This window comes from Tetranychus urticae, chromosome 1, assembly GCF_039701765.1.
Source record: "Tetranychus urticae isolate SD_2017Ah chromosome 1, NJAU_TeUrti_SD_1.0, whole genome shotgun sequence".
In the NCBI taxonomy this organism is placed as follows: Eukaryota; Metazoa; Arthropoda; class Arachnida; order Trombidiformes; family Tetranychidae; genus Tetranychus; species Tetranychus urticae.
The window spans coordinates 7,577,253-7,602,584 of record NC_142958.1 but is presented as its reverse complement, the minus strand read 5'-3'; the positions used below and the strand labels follow the sequence as shown (position 1 = coordinate 7,602,584).

General features: G+C 33.4%; 4 protein-coding genes across 4 annotated transcripts; 1 reads left to right on the top strand and 3 right to left on the bottom strand.

Annotated features, from left to right (window-relative positions):
• Window positions 1-1,792: 1,792 nt before the first annotated feature.
• On the bottom strand, window positions 1,793-17,594 carry dysf (neuronal PAS domain protein dysfusion). The gene is made up of 6 exons (XM_015935069.3): window positions 17,122-17,594; window positions 14,410-14,468; window positions 11,939-12,028; window positions 7,861-8,237; window positions 4,252-4,512; window positions 1,793-4,142 (listed from the first exon to the last, which is right to left on the bottom strand). Exons 1-6 carry the CDS (start codon window positions 17,309-17,311, stop codon window positions 1,883-1,885), a joined length of 3,237 nt encoding a protein of 1,078 aa, XP_015790555.1. The 5' UTR covers window positions 17,312-17,594; the 3' UTR covers window positions 1,793-1,882.
• A 263-nt stretch (window positions 17,595-17,857) lies between these two features.
• On the top strand, window positions 17,858-19,081 carry Coq3 (ubiquinone biosynthesis protein COQ3, mitochondrial). The gene is made up of 2 exons (XM_089270037.1): window positions 17,858-18,699; window positions 18,828-19,081. Exons 1-2 carry the CDS (start codon window positions 17,969-17,971, stop codon window positions 18,958-18,960), a joined length of 864 nt encoding a protein of 287 aa, XP_089126163.1. The 5' UTR covers window positions 17,858-17,968; the 3' UTR covers window positions 18,961-19,081.
• Window positions 18,962-20,730, bottom strand: LOC107367377 (sodium/hydrogen exchanger 9B2-like). Its single transcript, XM_015935076.3, has one exon. It carries the CDS (start codon window positions 20,728-20,730, stop codon window positions 19,231-19,233), a length of 1,500 nt encoding a protein of 499 aa, XP_015790562.2. The 3' UTR covers window positions 18,962-19,230.
• A 654-nt stretch (window positions 20,731-21,384) lies between these two features.
• Window positions 21,385-24,998, bottom strand: eIF5B (eukaryotic translation initiation factor 5B). The gene is made up of 3 exons (XM_015935025.3): window positions 24,836-24,998; window positions 22,328-24,686; window positions 21,385-22,234 (listed from the first exon to the last, which is right to left on the bottom strand). Exons 1-3 carry the CDS (start codon window positions 24,875-24,877, stop codon window positions 21,963-21,965), a joined length of 2,673 nt encoding a protein of 890 aa, XP_015790511.1. The 5' UTR covers window positions 24,878-24,998; the 3' UTR covers window positions 21,385-21,962.
• Window positions 24,999-25,332: the final 334 nt, after the last annotated feature.

Genomic DNA, 25,332 nt, shown 5'->3' with positions numbered 1-25,332 from the left:
AATCAATAATTATCAAGATAATGTCTAGTGAAAATGTAATAACAATGGAAGAAACAAAAAGATTTCATTTCAACATTTCATTCTCATTATCAAACCAATCATGCTATCATGGTAATTATTTGGAAAATGGAAAGTAATAAAAGCTACATTTCAAGTAGTAAATTGTAAAGTATCATTATTTGTAAAACTATCATCATTATCATCATCTATCAATAAACTTACCATGGATGTATCTTGTTTTTGCATCTTCATTCACTTTCTATCTTTAAATCTTGATTCATGATCAGCCAATGGTTTGAACATTTTTTGCCTCATTCATTCATCTCTCAATGTACAGCAATTATACCAAAGTATTAGATTGAAATAAAGTGGGCCGCTAATGTGGGGTGTAAAACAGAGAGGTTGAGAGATGGCCGTTTGGTGATCAATTTTAATGATCACTTGAAAACACGGATCTTCTCTTCTCTCTCTTTCTCTTATCATTTTGCCCCTTTACCTGCGAAACGATCCTCTCATCATTATCATCATTCTCATCATCAGACTCTTTCCTCTCTCATTGCGTCTCTCCTCATCTATAGCGCTACATTTAAACCGGAATTGGCTCTTAAACAGCCTATAAACAAGTTCATCTTCTTCATCATCTTTTTCATCATTTTATCATCTTTTTATAGGATCATTGTTAAATCGATCGTTTTTTTTCTTCTCTCTTTTTCTTACTCTCTTCACTTGTATCCGCATTTCAATCTCAACATTGAATTTTCAGTTTAACTTTACCTTTCCGTATTCATTAATTGTTCAATCTCTTTTTTTGTGGGAATCAAAATAATCAATTATTGAGATTTGAAAGTCTCTGCACAATTAGTACCTTTGGTGGTCAAATTGAGGGACCAGGTTAGAGGGTAATTTGCTTGGACAATACATGTAATTCACTGTTTTCATTGTTAACCACAAATGTTTTTTTTGTTGCTAGTAAAATGTAAAGACTGGAAATGAGTGAAAAGATGAAATTAGTAACTAAAACCATTGTAACATGTTCATATTTTGTTGATCTTTGTCTTCATAGCATCAACACTATCATCATCATCATCATCATCAGTATCATCGTTATTATTATTATTATCCTCGATATCATCTCAAGGTACAGTCCAGCTCCTGGATCACAGTACTTGTGTCCAATTTTAATGTCCACTTTTTTTACATTCGTTGTTGTACCAACATAATTATTGGTCTTCATATTCAACTTTAAGACTTTTTCTTCTCTTTTTCTCTTCTTTCGTTTCTTCTTCTTCTTTTGGTTTCTTTTTCATCTTCGTCTTCTTCTTTCTACTGATCATCATTATCATCATCTTTTGCTGTCTTTTCACCTTCTCTTAGCTTCTTCAATTGTTCCCTTAATCGATCCTTACTTACATGGTCAACTCCTGTTGGCCTTCAACCTTAATTTTAACTTATGTATTATATCCGTGTTTAAATGTTAATATCATTGAATCTCAACTATTACATTGGACAAGAATGTTAATATTGGTTTTTTTGTTTAAAGACGGTAACACTGATTGTACATAGTAATGATGTTTTAAAGTAATATTAACATTGATTTGCGGTTTACACTGCAATTTGGGTTGATTGCTATCTTCGGTAAATCAATGACTCTTGCTAACTTCAGTAAATTTCAATATTAATGGTGTGAAAGTTTAATTTGCATTTTTGTCTTTTTCCCGAGCTATGATTTAAAGTCGTTTTATTGGTCGCTAATTTGTCGGCTTGCCATCGACGCGAAACACTTACTTTAGACATTTTTGTTTTGTATTTTAACTTGTATATTATTTATTTAAAGATGTGTAAAATAATTAAGTAATTATACATATATAAGTCAATTGATTAATTAACGTTGGCTATTTGAATGGGTTCCTCTTGAGCCAGATGAACCATCATAACCTGATCCCCTTGGTAAAGATGATGGTGAGGAAGGTGTGTTTGATGAAGATGATGAACCAAGAGGCGATGATGAAGATGATGAGGAGGAGTTATGTGTTGATGAATTATTTGATGTGGTTGGTGTAGATGCGGATGGTGGAGAAGGTGAAGATATAGATGATTTGGCTGATTTAGCTGATCCATTTGATGAATTATGATGATTATTATTATTATTTGTCATTGAAAGTTGTTGATTGACTAGTGAAGAACCATATTCAGATGATAAATTTGAAAATTGATAAGATGAATGAGGATGAAAATGACGGGCTGAATGATGATGAGTATTATGACTGGAATGATTATAGGTTTCAATTGATGAATGATGATACAATTCATGAGGATGAGATGGATGGTGACTTGAACCTTTTCTTGGTTTGGAAGATGATAAATCTGTATAAGTTGGATAATTGGACCAACAATTATTTCTGGATATTTGATCGGGTGATTGAAGTTGTTCATTTGAAGTTACCATGGGATTCCCAGAAGCAGTCAACATTAAAAAGGGTTCTTCTTTAAGATGCATTAGAGTTGGAAGTTTTTCAAAGGCTGAAGATGAAGAGGAAGATGATAAAGAGGGTGGTGATGAAGTTCCACTTCCATAGTCAGAAGTTGTTGATTGAGGAGATTTACGAGATTGATAACGATCAATATCTGAGGATGATGAGGATGGAGATGAAAGTGAATAATATCCGGATGATGATGTCTCGGAAGGATGATGGTGATAGTGAGATGAGTATTTGAGTAGAGCAGCAGCTGCTGCAGCAACAGATGAAGATGAACCAAGGGAAACTAAATTGGTCATTTCATCGGTTGAGGCTAGGGTTGATTGTGACGAGGCTCCGGTTGAATCCATCAATTCATTTGATGAACTCATGGGTGGACCATTTGATTCAACCATATCATAGTCTAACAGGGTTGGATTCAATTGTTTTTGTGTGCGAAAGTGATGAGCATGATGATAGGAGGCAACTGGAGTTAACACTTGATGATGGTGAACATGATGGTGTTGATGTAAATGATGATGGGGATGATGTGGATGGTGAGGGGATCCATAATAACTGGAAACTGGAACAACCGTTCCCAAGTCTGTTGCTGACATTCCAGGGTAACCGGAACTTGCTGTGGTTCCAAACATTCCAGTTGCAGGATATGTAAAGGTTGATGCTCGTGGATGATGGTAGGTTGAAGAAGGTGGAGGTGGGAGATGATGCTGCCCATGGTTAACCCTTTTTGCATTTGGTTCGGGTGATTCAGGTTCTTCTTCAGTTTCAGGTTCACTACGATTACGATCACCATTTGTTTGTTGAGAATTATTTGAATCTCTATTGCTAGAGTTATTATTGCTATTACCGTTTGAATTTGCACCAGAAGTAGTAACAGAGTTTGTAGAGATGACAGGTATGGAGGCACCCACAGGATGACAGCTTGATGATGTTGATGATGAATTGTGCGATCTTTTAACTGCTAAAGGTGCAGATGATGAAGTTCGGGAAGATTCAGGTTCAGGAATTGATGCTGATGAGACCGGAACAAAAGTAGGATAAGGTAAGCTTCCTGCTTGAGGTGAGTATTGTAAAACTGCAGACGACGGGTGATGATAAGGATGATGTGGATGAGCTGGTATAGGATGATGAGGTGTGGTACCATTAATGGGCCCAATGTTACCTGAATGAAGGCTGGCTGGATAAGCTACAGGTGCTAAGGGAACACTTGTTGATGTTACCAAGGTTGGTGTAGCAGATGAACAGCCATCAGAGATAGAAATGGTTGGACCATTTGTGGAAGGTGATGAAGAATGGTGATGATGATAATTGGATGAGGTTAATTGTGAGTGAATTTGTCCATGACCATTGGAATGTCCATGGACATGGGCATGAGCATGGTGGTGAACTGCAGCAGCAGCAGCGGCCGTCATAGCGGTCATTGCTGATGCAGCCGTAGCTACAGCACCTACAGCCGCAGCAGCAACCGCCGTGGATCCAGCGGCCACGGCAGCAGCAGCAGCAGCAGCTGTTGCAGCCGTGTGATGTGGATGATGGTACAGGGAAGTTAATCGGGTTGCTGAGGGATGAGATTCATATCCAGTTAAACCATAATGCATCTTTGAATGGAGCGAGTAAAATTGGTAAAGCCAATTATTTGCACGCATTACTGTTGCCTCTTTTTCACTGTAGATATAGAGATAAAAAAAATAAGGAAACGAAAACATTTTAAATTGTTACAGTTTAACAATGATATTTCGATTATACAAGAGGCACAAAAGAAGCAATTACTCACCTTAATACTTGATTAGTACAGACTATGGTTGGCTGTTGGGAGGCATCATTGGCATCTCTAAACTGTAAAACACTGTGAACCCAAATCCATCGATGATCAGCAGTCTCCAATCTTAACAGTAATATACAAGACTTTTCTTGTTCCGATTGGGTAATTAAACGATGCTTCGATTGAGCTTCACGTAAATTTTCCCAATGAACTAAATCATACCAAGATAGTCCATTAATTGTACTCTTATTATAACCCAAATAAAACTCTCCACTAGAAAGGATTAAAAGAAAGAGAAGAAAGACAAAGAAAGAAAGAAGCGCTCATTAGTCAATTTTGTTTTCCATAAATTGTCAGACGATAGCTCAAAGCGAGGGCTTTTTAAATTGTTTAAACAATTGAATATAAAAAACTAAATGCAATAAAAATGTTCATTAATTTAAAACTAATCTATAAATAGGCAGAAAACATTTTCTTTTAATGATTATTTTAAATTGTAACCAATTCCAAGCGATTTATATTTCTAACGCAATTTACATGATATAACCAACAGAGTAAAAACAAGAAACAATAATGATGTTGATAATAAATTATAAGAGGCAAAATATTGATAATAACAATAACGATTACTGTGATTTATTCACATTAACAAAGCTCTAAGGTCAGTGTTGTTGAATAAACAATTTTCATGTTCCATCAGTTATGAGTTAATGTTTAATATATTTAACATAATTGTTTGTACTAATTATTTTAATGATTACTGAATATGATGAAGAAGAAGAAGAAAGTTTAACTCAATGTTTAAGAAGAACTGAGAACAGTTCATTCTAATTTTATCCGTAAAATTAAATTCCAAAAGGATATCACTCATTTTCATTTCGATCATCATCATCATCATAATAATCATCGCCATCTTTATCATCTCAGGTACAAGCTTATCATCTTATGCATAATAAAAGCAAAGAAACATATCGGCTAATATTTATCCTGTAATTCATTACCTCAGGCTATACATCACGACTTAGGTGACCGGTGATGAGAGAGAGAGAAGAAGAAGAAGAAGAAGATGATTTAGAAAGAGATGATAAAAAAGATGAAAGAGAGAGCAAGTTAAGTGTTCCAGTAAACCTCGTAATGTTGGCCCCGAGCCGTTAACAGACAACGAAAACAAGCTGGAAAGAGATCGACCTAAAACAATCGTGATGTAAATGAAATTAAAAGAATAAGATGATAATGATGAAGATGAAGATGATGGGAAAGAGTGAAGAGGAAGACGAGGGAGTGAATAAGGTAAGACGTTGAGCCTTTGTTCAACATCCATTATGTTTCATTACAGCTGAAGTTTTATGTCTTTTCTGGTCTTTTCATTGAAATGATTAACAATCAAATTAAATCTGGTAAAGTAACCAAAAATTGATAAAGTAAAGGAAAAGGAAACAGATGATCCTCTAAATGGTAATGTTAATCGTTTCCATCATTTGCTTCATCATTTAGCTTCATCATTTACCTCATCATTTACATCAATAATGAATTATAATTAGACTCGACTGTTGACCTAATAGTAGCTTTAATTGTTTATTTGATTATTGTTTTCTTTACCTCAATTTACCTCTTTACATTTGTTTACCTTAAAGGCCTTTTTTAATCACAATTTTTAATCAAATTTTCTTGGCGCACTTTACAATTGTTTAACATTTCAAGTTTCATTTAGTTGATGCTTGACTCAATTGTTCAATTGACTTTAATCAATCAATTAATCGTGACTCAATCAAAGGTTTAAAATACAAAAAAAATTGAATCTAAAGTCAATGCTTGTTCCTGGTTTTAATATTTCAATCAAGACTTCATTGTTTCCAATCAATAATTGAAGTAACAATTAGTAAATGAGGTAAAATTGAAAAAATGTATTTCGATGTAAAGCTATCAATAATGGCAATTCTTGTGAGGTCGCTACATTGATATTTTAATGAATAATGTTTTCATTGCCCGATGGGATTATTTAGCTAACCATTAAATCCTCCTTCTCATGATCATCTTTTTACTCTGAGCGTAATTTTTACTCATCCATTCATTACGGACTTGAAGAGACAACGTCTAAATGTATGTAAACAAAAGTAACATTTATTTATATCAATAATTGCAATTGAATCACAAAGCCGTCTTTGACTCTTGTTACTACAATTTTCAAATTAGCAAGGTAATTTGTAAAGCAATCAAGTTAACCATGGTTAAGGAAAGATGATCACGATTCTGATGGTAAGAAAGGAATCTATCATCATATGAAAAGAAGAAGAAAAGTTGAAAGAAGATGAAAAAGATGAAAAATCTTGAAAGACAGAGAGAAGAAAATTCTTGTTCTTCTCGATTTCAAGATTTCCAAGCCAAACCTAAATAATGATGAATATTGAAAGTTGAACTTTATGGGAAATTAAATGTCAAATATTGAAATTAAGGGCCAACCCAGTGTAATAACAACAGGTAAATACAAAATAATGATAATCATAAAATTGATGATCAACGAAAACAAATGGATAGACAAGGTCAAGTCAAAGTTTACCAAAATATCGTGACTTTTAACAACCTTAACATGAGTTTTTTACCTTGACTTCGTGTCAAAGGTGAAACGCATCTTCATCATCATCATCATATATTACATGGGAACTTAGACAAAACAAAAAAAGCCAAATTTCAATGCAAGTTGAAGGCGGCTTTAATTGGACTTGATCGGTTGACCAAAAAGCAGAAAATATTTTTCCCTATTCAATAACAACTCTTGTCTTGAATCATTTTGTTACACTTTTCAACAAAATGAACCTTAAATGAAATTTCCAACTCAATACTTCCGTCTGAGTTGTTCAGATGTTATTATGTTTAGTAATGAAAGGCGTAATTTCAAACTGAAATGGGATGAAACCATCAACTGTAATTGGATAAATTGTTGGATAAGAAGGCGTAACATGTCAATATTAAATTGTACAGAATGATAATAATTGCAGCCTTTCGATAACAATAATAGTTATGATATAATGGCAATATAATGATAACAATAGTAATGATGTGAATGGCCAAATATACTTTTTGTTGTTTAACATAAGGTTAAAGGTAAAAAGGTTTATCAACTAACAATGTCTATGATTTAAATTACAAGTGAATAACATTGACATAAGTCACGAAATTAAGGTAAGAAATAACGGTTTTTTGGAGGGAAATGATATAAGATGAGGAAGAGTAAGTTATCTTGAGATTATTGTATTGAAACTTTTGTTCAATTGTTATAACAATTGAACATTTTGTTGCTGTTCCACTTTAATTGGATTGTAAAGTTTAAAGACTATAGGACTTGATGATGATATAGGATGATGATGATGTTGATGATGATGAATGAAAGATGAAAAGAAATGATTGTTACTGATGAAGAAAGATTTGCTATTAAGAAAGGCCAAGCCTGTAAAGATGTTATAATGGTAAATATTATTATCATGTATAGAATCATATTATGGCAGGAAAATATAGTTTTCAATTTTTTGATAACTTTTTGGTTGTTGGCTGAGGTTTGCTTTGAGCTTTGCTTTTTTGATGAACTTTTTGGTTTGGAAATTTCATGAGAAATGTTTTACTTACTTTCGATCAAGATTGATGAATCTCATGTCTAACGAGTGAATTGAGGTGAACACTGTTGTATTTCCTTGAGCTACACACTCTCTTGTCTCGGGCATTGCAACTGGTGTACAAGTGGCTAAAAAGACGGGTGCATTGCTTGTACATAAAGGTAAATAGGAGACGAAATGTCCCTGAACCAGGACAACCTTTTGATCGCCAAATCTCATCTGGCGACGAGCATTGCGAGATATATTCATTCGGCAAAGGAAAAGTCTGTTATCTGAGGCCAAACTGTTTCCAAGGGGATTAGGTGGTCTCATTAATTCATTTTGAATTGTTTGATGGTCTTGCTTCTCAATAATGTCATAGACTGAATCACCATGAATGAGTAATTCCTCCTGGAATAAAGAAAAAGTAAAAAAAAATAAAATCAAAACTCAACATCTTCGGCTTATTTTGCATTATTATTGTGACAAGAAATTTTAAAAGTTACATTTTAAAAAGGTTTCATTTAATCAAAGATTACAATTTTCGCTCGTTCATAGTTCACTCGGAATCTTTGACTAAAAGTTGAATCAACATTATCAGTTCATTTTGCATTATTATTGTGACAAAAGGTTGAAATGACTAAACAGTTTGATCAAATTTTTGCTAAAAAATTGCTTTATCTGTCGGTAACTTTGATGACTAAAACTGTTTGGATGTAAACAAAAATTGAACAATTCAAGTCAATCATAAAGCATAATCACAGATATTTTTGTGATCTGAATAGCAAACCATTAATTTTAAATGTTTGATCTTTTGATAAAAATCAACTCGATTGCTACTCTAGTTGAGATCCAGGTATCCTAACCACTAGACAATGCCGGAACATTATCGTTAATCTAACAATTGTAAGTGGTTGCCATGTTTGGTTTTCACACAAAAATTAACACCACATTGATACCTAATTTCAATGTTCATATCGATGCAAAAAACAGCCATTTTTCAAAAATAATGGTTCATATTGAAAGTAATCATTAACTGTAATAATGGTCATTTAAGCCACAAATGTTGAACAGAGCAGAAAAGGGCAAAAAAAACATTTTCTTCTCTGCCCTTTCCCTTCTCACCTGAACTACCTAGGTGTACATTGAAAACCTATAATCAGATCTCCCTGTTGAAGCTACCATTTAACATGCCACCCCTTTAACTCCTCACACCTTCTTCTTCCTCCTCCTTTCCAATCCATCTACCCTTGACCCATGCAAATTACATTGGACCAGTTATTTATTCAATTACAACTCGTAAAAATTGTTTAACCGTAATTCAGTAGTTTGCTTCCCTTTACTAGGCCAATGCTTTTATCGGTAAAGGCGTCGATGCAACTATCCTACATTGGGTTCGTTCAGTTGTTAGGCTTGGCTTCTCGCCATTTCAAATAATTTTCATTCGAAGCTTCCGTTTATCATTTTCATCAACATTTATATTTTTTGAATCAACCTCTCCTCATACATTTACACACCATCAATGAACCATTTGACTAGCCTTGATATGAATGTTGAACAAGTGTAAATGCTACTAGCAACTACTCTTAATGGTAGCAAATTGTGTTATCAATGAACACTCCTAGAGTAATACAAATATTGGAAAGGGCAAACCCAATTTGATTTCAATTTGTATTTCATTTAGCAACAAGTGATGAAAAACAGGGAACAGCTTGAGCATCTAATGAAATTATCAAGTGTTAAAATGATTAATATCTTGTTGGTGTTATTGTTTTAAATAAATCTGCAATTCATCTCAATTTAACTGTAACAATTTTTATATACAAATTTCATTCTAATTAATCAACAATGTTGATGTATGAAGTGCGTCTTAACCAAACAAGTTTAGCCAGCATGCATCTGGACACCACACTGTGACCATCAAAAAAAGCTAGTAACGAATGGACAACCTCAATTATCCAAGTTTATCGCTCAACATGAGATTTGATTTCAACAAGCTTACAACTAATTAACCTGTTCACAGTCAATTAGGTAAGATTAAAGGTGACCTTTTGTCAAATTTATTCAATTGATAGCCGACTATACAAAATCAATTACTGAACAAATTGGAAGAAAAAGTTTCAAACTTTTCCTCTTTTTTTATTCATTGATAAACTGTCTTTTCACAATCAATTAAGATTGTTTCAGTTTTTGTTCAGGAAATTGCCTTTCAAAAGGTTCAACATTAATTTCAAGCGTTTTAATGAAATGACAACAAACATGATTATCATTAGTTGAATGTTAACAAATGAAAGCAGATTAAGGTAAAACAAAATAGTAACAAAACAATCAGCATCAATCATGAGAAGTACAATTGATTAGTTTTACAGACCGCCTTGATTGGGTCAATATCATTGGGCCCTTTAGCTGTTATAAAGTGATAAATTTACTAAATAGTTGAAATCAAAGGTAAAAAAAAAGAGGAACACAAAAAATTACAATAAAGGTTGAAGGGAGTGAAAGCGTAACTAATTTAGGAAAAGATTGAACTGAAACATTATTTTGACAGAAGACAAGGTAAACCCATTGGAATGGACGTTGGTCAAGAAGAGATGAAGAGATGATGAGAAGGAGGGTGAAGCAAAGGTAGAGAGTGGGAGAGAGTTGAGGTAATGAAGGAGGCCCCTTGTGGTGAGAGAGGGTCACTTTATCAGTGCAACAAATATTTTTCTTTCTTCTTCTTCATCTTCTTCTTCCTTAACTTTGATGAACTTTATGAAATATCCATTTTAGTATTACATTGTTACATTTACTGTCCCAGTGGGAAGTCAAGGAGTGTGCCTAGTAAATATTCACAAAGGCAATGTTCAATGTAAGGTGTTATCGTTGCAGATGAAATTATCTGAATCAATGTTGTTGACCGTTCAATTTTTTTACTTTAAATCAGTTTTTCTTCCAACTTTTAGGTTCCTTTGTTTCAGATCATTTCTGACAAGGATTGATGCTCACTGTGTTGTATCATTGATCCTATCAAGATTGAGTGTGAAACGTACAGACACAGACGATGGTTTACTTACAAGATACAAGCCTCAGGGTTAATACATTAAATTGACTCTCTGTTTATTTGAGAGGAAAAATGTTCACTTTTTTTCTGAGGTTTCCATTTCATCAGTTAGTAAATTTAACAAACTCAAAAAATTAAGAGAGAGAAGGGAGGGAGAACCACCCTCCACTCTCACCCCACTCTAGATCCGGGTTCATTCAGGTTGTATGAATGAAGAGGGAAAAGAGAGAGAGTACGATGATGAAAACATGATGATGATAAAGACTGATGATCATGATCATCATCCTCCAATGGATTAACATTATTGAATAAATTACAAAACTGATTCCGGTTCAACTCAATGTTTACTTTTACTTTTTTTCATCAAAGAAAAGGGAAAAATTTCACATTCCATGATCAGGGAAATCTGATCAATATGAAGTTGCACCAATCATGGAAATGTTTAAACAACTTTTTCTAAACTCATTCAATCAAGTTCAATGATATTCATTAGGACGATAAAGAAGGAAAGTTTGATTCGATTTTCGCCTGAAAATTGATTTTATCCTGATAGACGTTCCATTTACTTTACATTTTTTAATTTCTCTTCATTTCTACTCTCATTGGATGAAATTTTGAACTTGATCAACACCTCAACTCATCATCTTTGATCTTAACGATAACTGAAGATGAAAAGATTTTTGTTCAACTTCAAAAGTCTGAATGAACTTGAACAAAAAACTCACAAATCAAGTGAAACGTATCTTCATGTTTTCATCATTTTTAAACATTTTTTACTTCTCTTCTCTTCAACAAAACAAATCTAATTTCGTGATTAAAGTCAGTTAAAATGTTGTAGATGATGATAATTGTAACTAAATTGCTTCAAGTTAAATTAAGAATCAAATATTTTGATAATTTCAACCTTTTATTTCATCTGATTGATAAATGTTTAAGCCAAAACCATTCACCAAAATGGTGATCCAATTAAATGTAATCAAAAAGGTTTTCATGTTTTCATCACTTTAGTTAATCAATAACCAAATGATTGAAACTAATGTTGAAAAAAAACAATTTAAAATATAATTACCATTGAATGTCCAAGGTATTCAGCAGCATTATCAGATATGTACAATAATTTACCATTTTGTGTCATCATCATTAAGAATCCACTGAGAGCCTGAAATGATAAAAGACAATTAAAATTAATATTCAAAATGTTATCCTTCATCAGAATCGCAGGAAAACTTGAAACTGATATTTTGTTATTGTTCAATTGAACGTGATAAAGTTAATTGATAATATATTGATGGACAATGATATTAACAATAAAGTGTTTCAATCATTAATAGATATAAATTGAGCTTCAGGGTTTGGAGAAATGCTGGAAAACCTTTTTTGCCAAATCAATAAGTTTAACACTTTTATTCATTACTATCAATGAATTGTTCATTACAAGGTGAACAGTTGAATTATCCTGGAAATGATGGCGATGAAATGGCGCAAATTCAACTTTCCATTTAACCCTGAGCTTCTGAATGTTGATGGAACTTTTTGTTTTTCTAATTTTTTGTTTCTCTTCAATTTTTTCACCATTTTCTCAATTCTTTTTGTGTCTGTTTCACCTGTACTTTATATTCACCTGTTCACTCATTATTGTTTTAAACTTGCATACAAAGACTATACTGAAGCTTCTGTTCATCCTCAGCTTTACCTGTTTGAGCAGAAAAAAACAAGAAACGAATTTTCTTCTTCTTCATTTAGCTAATTGGAATTAAAAGTTTTAATCAAAGGATACGCTTTAATGAATATTAAGTCACGTTAGTAATGCTCATCATGAAGTTACCTGGTTAATGATACAAAGCGCAATCAAACATCATTTATCAGTATTGATATTCAATTTTGCAAAACTATTTCAGTTTTTGGTTAAACTTAACAAACTTTTTTCGTACTTTTTTTACATTTACTTTCCTTACAATTTAAAACACAATTTGTGATTGAAACAGCTGTAACTTCATCAATTATCATTAAAATCATTAATCTTGTTATTGATTACATTATTCATTTAATCAAATTAACAGGAAAAAACTACAATGAATTACCTTGAAAAAATGAATGTAACAATTGAACTTTTGTACAATATGAAGAGCAATTGGTAAAAATATAATTTCAATGACAATTTGGTTTCATTTATCATTAGCTTAATGGTCAAAGCAAACCGGAACGCTGGATATTTGCGATGGAATGAAGGTTCACAGGTTCGTGATTAACTTTCCGTAAATTAACTATTAAAACTATTATCGTTATTGATATCATTTATGAGAATTGTTGCCCTACAATCACACAGAATTTAAGTTTTACCTGAAAAGAGAAGAAGAAAAGAAATAACTTTTACTTTTTTTTCTCTTCTTCTCTTCTCTTCATTTCCATTTTTCTTCTTGTTAGCCATTCTTGTAGTTTTGGTTTTTACATTAAATTTGATCATCTCAATTTTGCCGTAGGGCTAATCAGGTATGTTGTACTGATGATGAAGATAGAGGATGAAACAAACAAGAGAGTTTATGATTTTGCCTTGAGGATCTCCTAATCAAGAAGAAAGGTAAATTAAGTGAACTATTCACTTCTCTGGTTGTCTTACGATACAATTACAATTGCAATCACACACAAGGAAAATGGATTGGCAATGGTAACACCAATGATAATTTTGGCCTTTTGAAGGCCTAACGAAGGCGCAATATGAAACAACAATTTGTTTTACATTTTTTTTCATTTGTTTCTTGTTTTTTTGTCCTGAACTCTGTAGCTTATAGATACAAGATTGGATGATTATGATGATGAGCTGAAGGTAAGTGAATTTATGAAGACTCATCATGTTCTGAATTGTGTTTAGCTTTGGCTATGATTGACAATCACTTTGCTGCTTCTCTCAGTGATTTAGAGTGCGAAGAGAGAAGAAGATGAGTTTAGATAAAAAAACGATCATCAGGAGTATAATGATGAAGATGAGGATGAGAGGGGAAACTGTTTTGTTACTTGAAGGCAAGAAGAGAGGGTGGAGAGGTTATGGGAGGATGTAACCATAGGGCTTCCAATTAATAACATACAAGAGATTTAGACAGCTAATTGTGTTTCACTTTGAACAATGTTTTCAAGTGAATCCACTAAATGTTTCACAAATGAAGTATCCATCCATTTTTGCCTTCGTTTGCCTAGTCTTGCTTTTTTTCAGCTCTTTTTACCTCATTTTGAACCTTTTGAAGGTTTACTAAAATTGTAATGATGAAAGTTTCCATTAGGAGTTGGAAAGGTAACAAACAGCAGCAAACCTACCTAGTCATTTATACTGTGGTTAACTTGTGTTGAATAGTAACCAAAAACTACAATTAAAAGGTAGGACAATAATTACAAGTTTAGATCAATACCTTTGATTGACCAGTGAAATGCAGTAACTACAGATTTATAAGCGTTTTAACGGTAAACTGATCACATTAAACAGATTTACAAATATTTCATTTTTTCAAGTTTTCCGTTTCTTTAAGGTTTACTTTAAGGTTTACTTACCTTTGAAAATCCTAAGTGAGGAATCGGAATTTCGGGCGAAATCTCGTGTTTGCGAAAAGCTGTGAAAGGATGAAATTAAAAGTTAATTGTGTGTCAATTAAGAATGGGAAATATTGAAATCATTTTTTGTATCGATTTCGTTGAGTTGTGAAAATTTTGTTATCGTTTAAGGGATGAAAAAAGTTTTCAATTGTTCATTCAATGGCTATTATTGTTAATATCTTTTGTTTGACTAACTTGATATTACAATAAAAATATCAATATTGATTATCATTGGCAATTTGATTGAGTGGATGAAAATAACTGGCTAAGTAAATATTGATCAACTTTAAACTGAATCAGTTCATTGAATTGGTTTTTCAATGAAAAGGGTTTTCTCACTTTTCATTAAACAATTGAAACAAACTCATTAATCAATCAATTTTGCTTTTGTTTCAACTGTCGATTAATCCAATGATTTACTAAATGCAATCAAATCTAAAAATTGATTAGTCAAGTGAATAAGTAAACATAAACATTGAATGTTCATGGGAACAATAAAGAGCAACTTTTCATATCGATAAACAAATGCAAAAGCAATTCAAAATGTAATCAAATTAGCAAATTAATTATTCACAATTGGATATTTTTCTTGTTTGATTTACTAATGTCTATAATTAAGATGGTTTAAAGTGATAAATAACATTTCAATGTTGCATTGAACCTGTAATTATGTAAATTGTAAACTAACCACAGAAAAGTGATTATCAAGAAATGCGGGTTTTAACTGAATTTATCATGTAAAAATGATGTTAATCAGTAACAGAGTTTGAGACAATTAAAAATGGTAAATTCAATGTTGAGCTTTGAAGTGATTTACAAGATGGACCAAAATTTGCCATTCAAATGATTGGATAATTGATTCACATATTTTTGATATTGCATTATGATGATGATGATGTTGATGAAGATGATGGCAAATGGTTTTAGATTGGATGATGAGGAGGAGGTAAACATTGAAGACAAATGTCTTGCCTTGAGCAAGAGTCTCGATCATCCCATAAATGCATGTTTATTTTGTCTTAAACTGTATTTCATTATTCTCACGCATTCTAATAGGTAAATGTGAAAAGATGATGTTGATGGGGATGAGGTTTAGAGGATGTATTCCTGTGGTACTTGATGTGGTCTTATGTGTGGTATTGACTCAAGAATCAGTTTCATATAAAATGGGAAACAATGAAATGAAAAAATATTGAGAAAATGTTCATCTTTTGCTTAATGATTATCGGATGATCATCAACCTTGATTCAATCTCTGTAAACTTATCCATTCTATCAGTTAATTTAACTTTAATTAGAGGGTTCCAAGTGACTAGTGACCAACTAATTACAGGTTTACCTTTCAGGTTAAATGTTACAGCAACTATAAACGGTTGAAATATCAACCTATTTGGTGTATTAGAGGGCGTTTGGTAGGTTCAAAATGATGATCAACATATTGTTCAATGAACATGATAATCATCAAGAGCTTGATTCCAGAAGGAGGAGACAGGTTAACCAATTTACCATTAAATTTTATATGAAAATGAAACTACAAAATTAATCACAAATTTTGATCCAATTTTCATCCTCATCTTATTCATCATTATCATCATTGTCCTCCTCCTCTTTCCGTTTTGTTTTTCATTTTTTTGGTAAATTTCATTTTGCTCAACATTATTGGTCTTGTCTAGGAAATTGAATTTTTCAATTTTCTGGAGTCTGGAATTTTTTTCATTAAAAATTATTCTAATGATGGGATGAAGGAGGAGAAATTAAATGATGATAAGAGGATCACCTGTTGTGCTGTGTGAACAGAATTGATTATTGTGGGAACTCTGAATATGTCAATTCGAATCAGATCAACAATTCTTGCTCTTTGTGTAACCACTCAATGAACTTTTTTTCATAACTTTTTTTTTGAATATCTTTCGTCTTCATCTTCATCAACACTATCTTCATCAACTCTTGAAGGTACTTTTAAACAAAACACTTTTCTCATGTTGAATGTTATTCATATTTTCTCAGGTTCAGTAAAAAGGTAACATAAGATTCATCAGCTTTTTTTTGTTGTCTTTTAAACGGTTAGTTTGGAGCTGTCATTGAACAATAATGATAACAATGATATTAATTTAATTACCTTAAACATTGATTGACATGTCTTGGTTTTCATCATCATTTTCATCCTCATCTCTCTTCTAGTAAACCACTTAACATCATATCTTCATCATTGTTAATTGGTCTCTCTTTTTTATTCCTAACTCTTATGTATTCAAACGATTCCATTAACAATGCAATTGCATTCAAATGCCACCAACTGTTCTTGATTGTGCTCAAAAATCAATGGGCAATATTTATCATTTATCAAATATTATCATTACGATTCCTTCCTACGCTTTTACAACATTAATCCATTTCACCGCAAAATCAAATTTAATGCAACAATCAATTGATAAATGGGTGAAAATGTGACAACAAGTCACTTGTAAGTTTATATACAAACGATCACTTGTTGGATTTAACTAACAGAGATTTGTTGAAATTTATATCAACAACAATTGATTCAACACTATTAAAGTGTTAAATTAATAGTTAGATCATCGATAATGGCTAATTGAATGGTTTAGAGATGATATTAAGAGACTAATGTTAGGCCTAATGGTGGGAAAGGGTGAAACTAGGGTTTACTTACCATTTTGAAAGTAATTTGATTTCCTTACATAAACACAAACCAATGCCATTAATTGTAATTGGGATAAACGTTGTCGAGTTGATGATGGCAATGGCAGTAAATCACGAAGATTGGCAATTTCGGCATTAATGGAGTCCCGTCTCTGTTTGGAAGCTCCTTTAGTAGATTTGCTTGCATCGCAGGTATACATTGCATTTCACTTAAACCACTTCACGGTGTAAAGATGTAAACAAAAAATTGGGAAATGAAAAAACAAACGAGTATCAAAAATAGTAGAGAAAAGTAAATTGAAAAGAAGGCCAAAAAATTGGTCAATTAGATGGTGTAAAGGGTCAGATTTAAGATTAAGGTAGACAAAATTTGTGACTCCGTTTTAGGGATAAAACCAGGTTACAAGATTGCTTAAATTTCACCTCAACATATAAGCTTGAACAGTTAACTAATCACATGAAGAAAAGTTTGCTTCTAGAGAAGTTGATGAAAAAAATAAGTTGAAAACTTTTCTCAACGCTTAAGGTTTGACTCCTCCTTGGAAACTCCTACTAATAGCTTTCCCGTCTTCCCCGTAATAACAGGCATTATCCTCATTATCATCATTATTATCATCCTCTTCATCCAGCTTCATCGGCATCATCGGCATTTTACGGCAACGGTTTCGGAGAAAAGACTAAGCTCCATCTATTGGAAGATGTGTGCGATTTGATACAGCTGATGATTTTCATTGACTTTCTCTTTCTTTAAAAATAATTTTGATTATTTCATCTTTTTCAGTGTTTAATTGTTGTCATTTTGTTGTCTTTTTTTTCAACTTTCAACTGTAATTTTATTTACTTGTTCACTACCAGCTATGGTCATTTTAATGCGCTTTGCTGTTAGGTCAAATTTGTTGCCTCGGCTGTTGAGTTCACATCAGACCAATAAAAGTTTGACTGTTGGTGTTCGCAATTTGTCCACTGTATTGCCCGATGAAGTGTCTTTCTATAATAATGCTGGTTTCGATTGGTGGTCTGGTATTAGTATGAAACCCTTGCGAGCTCTTAATCAACTGCGTGTACCTTTAATTCGTGACACTTTGACTGGAGGTCGTAAATTGACTACTTCGAAGCCGCTTAATGGTTATTCTTGTATTGATGTTGGTTGTGGCGGGGGTTTACTTTGTGAGCCTCTTGCTCGGCTTGGTGCCTCGGTTACAGGAATTGATCCTAGTCAGAGTAGTATTCAAGCTGCGGAAGAACACCGTGATTGGTTTTCATCTTCTTTAAGTGAAAATTTAAACTATAAAATGACTTCTATTGAAGATTTTGTTGTCAATGAAAGCCATCACAATCAATTTGATGCTGTCGTTGCATCCGAAGTATTGGAACATGTACAAGATCTCGATTTATTTATTAAATGTTGTGAAAAACTCATCAAGCCAGGAGGAAATTTAATCGTTACTACAATTAACCAGACTCTTGCCGCATACATTATTGACATTTTAATCGCTGAAAAGGTACTTGGTTTAATACCTCAAGGAACTCATCAATATGAACTTTTCATCTCACCGACAAGCTTACAGAAACTTGTCGAACACAGTAAGTACTAATTTGATAGCTTATGTGAGGTCACTTTTTTAAATTTAGTTTTGTTTTGCGATCTCATGGATTTGTATTGATTGTTTTTCGTGCTTTATTTAACATTTTATTTTTACCATTTCTTTCAGATAGTTTCACAGTTAGATCAATCCAAGGAATGATGTACAACCCGTTGTCTTCAAGATGGTCTTGGTCAAAATGTACCGCTAATAATTATGCTATGGTAGCAGTAAAAGATGCCAAAGAAACGAAACAAAATTCTTAAATAAGTCGATAGAATATAATTATTTATTGTGCTTCAATCCTATTCTCTCTTTGGAGTTACATCGTTATGTCTTTTCTTTTGTTAAACTAGACTCTTATAAAATATAATTTATTTATGAAAATGATGAAAGTTTAACAAATTCAACTCAAATCATTTCTTGCAGTGTTTTAGACGAATTACCATTTATCAAAGTTAATTGTCCATTATGAGGTATATCAACAATACTTTTTATGCATGTAATGTCGTTGGAGTATATTTCTGGAAATTATTTCAAGAAACTTGCATCTCGAATGTATTTTTGGTAGCCGGTTTTCTGAGTAATTTAGGCGCAGATAGTTTGATTAAAACAGCTCCAATAGGTGCCGTTAAAAGGATTGAAAGTATGGCCACTGTTAATACCAAAATACCATTTTCGATGGCCTGTTGATCACCTCTAGACCGAGCTAAATCTAAAGCAACAGGACCAATAGCTGCTTGAACAGTTGCCTTTGGAAGCCAAGAGATTGCAATGAAAAATTTTTCTCTTAAATTCAATTCACTACCAAATAACACTAAAAATGACGCTAAACATCGAAAACCCAGTGATATGATCAAACAAAGAGTGACAGGGAAAAGGTAATCCAATTTAAGTTGCGAAAATTTAATCTCTGCTCCTATTAGAGAAAATAAAAATGGTTCGAAGATTAACCAAGCAATTTTGAGACCATCTTCGATTTGAGAGTCAATATTAAGAGGACGCCAACGAATAGCTGCTACAAAAGTCACAACCAAAGCAGCCAGAGGTCCGATTCCTCCGATGTCTAGGTAATTAGTTATAAACACTGACGCTAAACCAATGGTTAGAGTCAGAGCAAATCTTTGGCAATTAGCTGTGAATTGATCAAATGTCTCTTCGGAATCCAAATCTTTCCATGAACATCTGGGAAAGTACCACAGAAAGATACCAGTCAATGTACCCATGATTAGACCTATAACCGCTTCTCCAGGACCTTTAACAAGATTCCAAACTAAACTTGAATCAGGACGAACAAAGGCAAATGAAAGTACAACGTCGAATCCAGTAATTGCTAAAACATCATCTACTGATGAACTTGCTATGACAAGAGAAGGAATTCCTTGTTCAATTCCGTATCCCTGTTGTTGAAGATCAATCATGGCTGGGACTACAACTGCAGGTGAAACAGCACCAACCACAAAACCAAGTAAAAGTCCCCATTGAAATGGAAATCCAATTATTAAATGAGTAGTTATGGCAATGGCAACTGCTTCAACTAGACAAGGAATGAAAGCTAATCGGAAACAAACACCTGATAAAGATTTAATCATTTTTGGATCAAGACCAAGTCCAGCTCGTAAAAGTATAATTGTTAATGCAATCGATCGCAATGAGCTTGAAATCTTTGAGTCGAGAACAATAACGTTGCCTGGAATATTGGAAAGGACTATTCCTGCAATCATCATTCCCAGAAGTGGTGGTAAACTGAACGGAAGACAACATTGGCCCAAAGCATAAGCAGTTATCCAAATGATTAACAGTGAAAATAATGGACTTTGAGGTGGCAAAGCAATTGGACCACAAATTGACCATAATAAAGACCAGCATAGAACACAAAGAGCAGCACGAATTATCCATTCCGTGATAAAAGATATACATTTTTTTGCGATTGTTGGAGCTTCCTCTGGACTCTGACTGATGCTGTCATCGATGCTCGGTGAACCAATCACACTTATCCGGTTTTGATGCGGTGAACCATTTGCATTGGCTTTCATTTCGGGTGATTCAGTAAATTCACTTACATCAAGTCAACAAAGACAGATAATCACAAGTAAATTGGATTGTTAATGAAAATCCGATCATTGGTAATACGAGAAATATTTGATCACTACTAAGCGAAATTGATCGAATAAAATCTTATTGATTGTAAAGATTATGATTAAAGCGAGATTACAGAAGATTAACTAACCAAGACATAAACAAAAAGGTTTGTGATTTCGAGTTGACTCAGATTCGATCATTCTCTAGCTTCTTCTGTTGGATTGCTTTCATTTATTATTGACATTCAGCTGTAATTTGATTAAATAATCCGGCAAACAAAAAATATTAGTTTCTAATTTAATCATTAATGTTTGGTTATGATTTACTTACTGGTACGAAATTCATAAACTAATTTTAAATCGTTGTCACCAGGAAAGGATTTATTGATTGTGTTTGTTTATTCACATTTACTTGATTTTATTGGTATTAATGTCATTTTTAATCTTATTGTCTATTATTAATAAATGTGAGATCGATTTCAAGGTTTGCATTAATCTCATGCTTACAAAGATAGGACGTTAACCAATTCTAATACCGACTTAATCCAGGATCTTTAGTCAACGGAATACATTTGATAACACATCAAGAAATAAAGTTAAACCGAAGTGTAGACATGATAAAAAAATTTAATTTCGAAAATGAATTTTGAATTACTCTTATACAATTTAGTTTCTCTTGATGCAGAGTTTGAAAGTACTGTTTATCAATTGCGAAAATTGATAAGCGCATAACTATTAAGTTCACTCTAGCGTCACAATACATAAATTTTGAATTTACTTCAATTCCGCTGATGGAATACGCAGTGAAATCATTTAAAATAATACAATAAAGGGTCTCTGATGAAACATGTATTTACTCATTTAGTCAAAAATATTTTGCTCTCCCGTTTGACAAGGAGCGTTGATATAAAAGAGAGGGAGAGAGAAAGAGACAATTAAAGGAGAGAAAGATAATTGTAATGCTCATTAACAGTAGTCGATAATCACAGCTCGATTCTAAACCAATTTCGGTGTTGAATACTTATGCGAAAACAATGATTGAGCTGGAAGAGAGCAGAAGAATTGACAATAAAGAAACAGATGTTGGATTTTTTAGCGATGAATTTATCCCAGACTGACCAAACAATGGAATTTGGCAATTTGATTTGTCACACAATTTTCGAAACGAGGTCAAACTATATATGCATTTAAATGATTTCGAAAGTCTTTTTCAATTCGATCATTAATTGCCAGTCACTTTTTTGTAGCTCATCTCTGAAGTACTCTTTAACAACGTCTATCGATTCTCGAGTTATTCTAGACACCAGCATATCGTTATAATCAAAGTGGCGTCCATAAAGTTTAGGTGCATCACCTCCGACGTGTTCAATTTTTATACAAACTTCTGCTCCTCTGCGAGCGTTATCAACATTTTTATGGTTTAGCTCAATACTTGTTACCTGACCTATTTCAAGATTCTCTGAATCAAGTAAAAAGAAAGAAAATTGTTAAAATGAATTTTAAACAAAATTTAAATAAAGACTTGAATAAATTAAATAAAGTCTGTCATTACCTTTGCTGGGTACTGCTAATGTAACTCCTGGGACTAATAATCCATCTTCGACAGAAACTCCTAATACGATTGGGTCACGAGCATTGAAAATGAATTGGGGAAGAATTCTCAGTTTACAGGGGAAAACAGCAACGTTTTTGTACTGTTCTTTTCTCTTCTTTTTCAAATCATCTCGGTAGGCAGTGAATTTATCAAACAGATGGTAAATAATTTCTGCAGTAAATATTCTCACCCCCAATTGATCTGCCAACTCTTGAGCATCTCTTTCCACTTTAACATCAAAGGCTAAGATCACAGCATAATCTGGAGCAATTTCCAGCATAACGGAAGCTTTCATAACATCTTTTTTGACAACAGGACCGATTCTAACACCAGAGTAAGGAATTTTAGAATCTTTTAAAAATTGTAAAAGAGCTTCTAAGGATCCTAAGGTGGATGCTTGAACGTAAACACCTTTATCGACACATTTTATTGACTTCATTGCTTCACCGAAACGTTTCCATGTTAATTCTTTTAATTCAGCTAATTCTTTATCATTTTTGGCGACATGTAATTCTAAACCAGCTATAGTTTTGTCTAAATCATGTCCAGTCAATTTAATTCCCATTGAACCGTAGACTTGCTTCAATTCTTGGAAAGGACATTTAACACGTAACTCTCTCAATGGTTGAGGGACTAAAATAGATCTAATTGAAGTATCAAAAGGTCCATCGTGCCCTGCCATAACGATTTTATCTCCTTCCCGAAGTTTACCATTAACAAGGACAACATCAATAGTGGTTCCTAAGCCCGGTAATGCTTTAACTTCCAGAACGGTTGCTTGAAGTTTATCTGGGTCAAATTGCAGTCTTTTCTTTAATCGCTCCTGGCAATAGAACACTATTAAGTTTATCAAGTTACCCATTCCATCACCTGAATGAGCTGAGGTAGGGACCATAGAAACATAGGTTTTTGGATCAGGATTATTGTAATACAACGCAGCATTCAATTCATTCTCATTCATAGCAAGAATAACATCTTTTGTAGCTCGTTGCTCAAATTCAGCTCGTGTATGAGATGCTTGAGACTTGATCAGTTCTTCAACATCTTTACGTGGATTGCTTTTCCAACCATACAATCGATCAATCTTATTCAGAGCGATGATAAATGGTGTTTTACGAGATTTTAAAAGATTAATTGATTCAATTGTTTGTGCTTCTAAGCCGTGCATAATGTCAACAACCAAGATAGCTATATCACACAATGAACTACCTCTAGAACGTAGATTTGTGAATGACTCGTGACCTGGAGTATCGATAATTAAAAGTCCAGGCAGTTTAAGCTCAGTAACGTCTTTAACTATTTTACATTGGTCGTGAATAGCTGATGGAGGCACAAAGGTAGCACCAATTTGCTGAGTAATACCACCAGCTTCATTGTCCTGGACATGTGTTTTCCGTATATAATCCAAAATCTTAGTCTTTCCTGTATCTACGTGTCCCAAAACACAAATAACAGGAGACCTCAATGAAGGCGGTTGTTCTATCGTTTTATCTGGTTCACCACCTTTTGAAGTTAAAGTTGTACCAGATTTATTGGAAATATCATTCACTTTGTTTTCAACCGGTTTCAATGGCTCCTTGGTTTCTTTAGACAATTTATTATTTGCTTTATTCAATTCCTTTTCCTTCTTCTCCTTATCGGCTGCGCTGGACTCCTCTGTTAAATCTTCCCAATTTTCTATCTCTTCATCACTAGATTCATCACTAGATTCAATTTCTATTTCTCCTTCGGGAATTTCATCAATTTTCTCTTTAGTTTCTCCGTTCGATGTTTCAGTTTGACCATTATCACCAGAACCACCAGCAGCAGCTTTCTGAGCTGCTCGATTCCTTCTGTAGGCTCTATCCTTGTCAACTTTAGCTCCAGGTTCTTTACCAACAATGATAGCACCTTGTTGCTTCAGAAGCTCAATCGACATCAATGCTCTCTGTCGATCTTTTTTCTGTTTATCAGTAAGTAATTTACCTTCCTTTTTGAGTCTTTCTTTTCTTTCTTTTTCCTTTTGTTTCTTTTTTTCTTTTTTCTCTTTTTCTTTTCGAAGTTTTTCCAATCTTTCTCTCTCAGCTTCTTCTTCCCTGCGAATCCTTTCTTCTTCCTCTTTTTTCAATCTCTCCTCCTCTTCTTGCTTCTTCTTTAATTGTTCTTTAATAAGTGCTAATTGTTTAGCACCAGGACCTTTCTTGACAGCAGCAGCACCAGTGGCAGGAGCATCTTTTTTTGCTTTTTCATCAGCTGCTTTCTCCTTCTTTTTGGCCTTCTTCTTAGCATCTTTCTCTTTTTGTTTCCTCTTTCTTTCTTCCTCAGGATCTAATAAAGCCTAAGAAAATGGTAAAGAAAAACATTAGAATACAAACAATAATAAAGTATGAAGAGTACTTAGAGTATGGTTAAATGATGACGATGAAGGAAAAACTGTTAGCATAAACCATACCTAAGAAAAAGAAAAAGCTATCAATATCTACTTACTCCAGATTCATTGACTGGTTTTTCTTCAGTTGTATCTCCCATAATTCCAGAAATTAAACAAACACAATTAAACTGATTATCAGTTATAAAAAAAGAAGAGAAAAAAATAAATTAATTGAAATTAAGCTAATATACGATGAAAAAACATCACCTAACAAACAACATGGATAAGTAGTGGAAAATGAACACACATGCAGCTTTAATCTTCTGCAGCTTTAATAGTGTGCCACTAGATGGAATAAAAGTCAGCTGTATTCAAAGAGGAGACTCGATGCCAAAGAGTAATGTAGAAGAGACTGCGATAGATTTTGTACTCAAAGCCGACTTTGTTCGTCGGAGCAGGCATGGGTGGCCCGCCCCCCAGGGTTAACCAGGGGGCAAGGGAAGGGAAGTCAGGATAGGTCAGGGGGCTTAATCCCTGAGTAAGCTCTACACTACTCTGTTCGCTCGTATCGCCGAGACTTAGACGAGATTCGATCGCTAACCCCAGCAGTCTT

What these genes read in the sequence shown, in the direction of transcription:
- dysf (XM_015935069.3), bottom strand. Translation starts at nt 17,311, where the DNA reads ATGTATACCTGCGATGCAAGCAAATCTACTAAAGGAGCTTCCAAACAG. An exon ending in ATCAAATTACTTTCAAAATG is followed by an intron (nt 14,469 to 17,121) that starts GTAAGTAAACCC and finishes ATCCTTTCACAG; the next exon opens with CTTTTCGCAAACACGAGATT. An exon ending in TGTACTAATCAAGTATTAAG is followed by an intron (nt 4,143 to 4,251) that starts GTGAGTAATTGC and finishes CTATATCTACAG; the next exon opens with TGAAAAAGAGGCAACAGTAA.
- Coq3 (XM_089270037.1), top strand. Translation starts at nt 17,969, where the DNA reads ATGGTCATTTTAATGCGCTTTGCTGTTAGGTCAAATTTGTTGCCTCGG. An exon ending in AAACTTGTCGAACACAGTAA is followed by an intron (nt 18,700 to 18,827) that starts GTACTAATTTGA and finishes TCTTTCAGATAG; the next exon opens with TTTCACAGTTAGATCAATCC.
- LOC107367377 (XM_015935076.3), bottom strand. Translation starts at nt 20,730, where the DNA reads ATGAAAGCCAATGCAAATGGTTCACCGCATCAAAACCGGATAAGTGTG.
- eIF5B (XM_015935025.3), bottom strand. Translation starts at nt 24,877, where the DNA reads ATGGGAGATACAACTGAAGAAAAACCAGTCAATGAATCTGGA. An exon ending in AACCAGTCAATGAATCTGGA is followed by an intron (nt 24,687 to 24,835) that starts GTAAGTAGATAT and finishes CCATTTTCTTAG; the next exon opens with GCTTTATTAGATCCTGAGGA. An exon ending in ATTAGCAGTACCCAGCAAAG is followed by an intron (nt 22,235 to 22,327) that starts GTAATGACAGAC and finishes TACTTGATTCAG; the next exon opens with AGAATCTTGAAATAGGTCAG.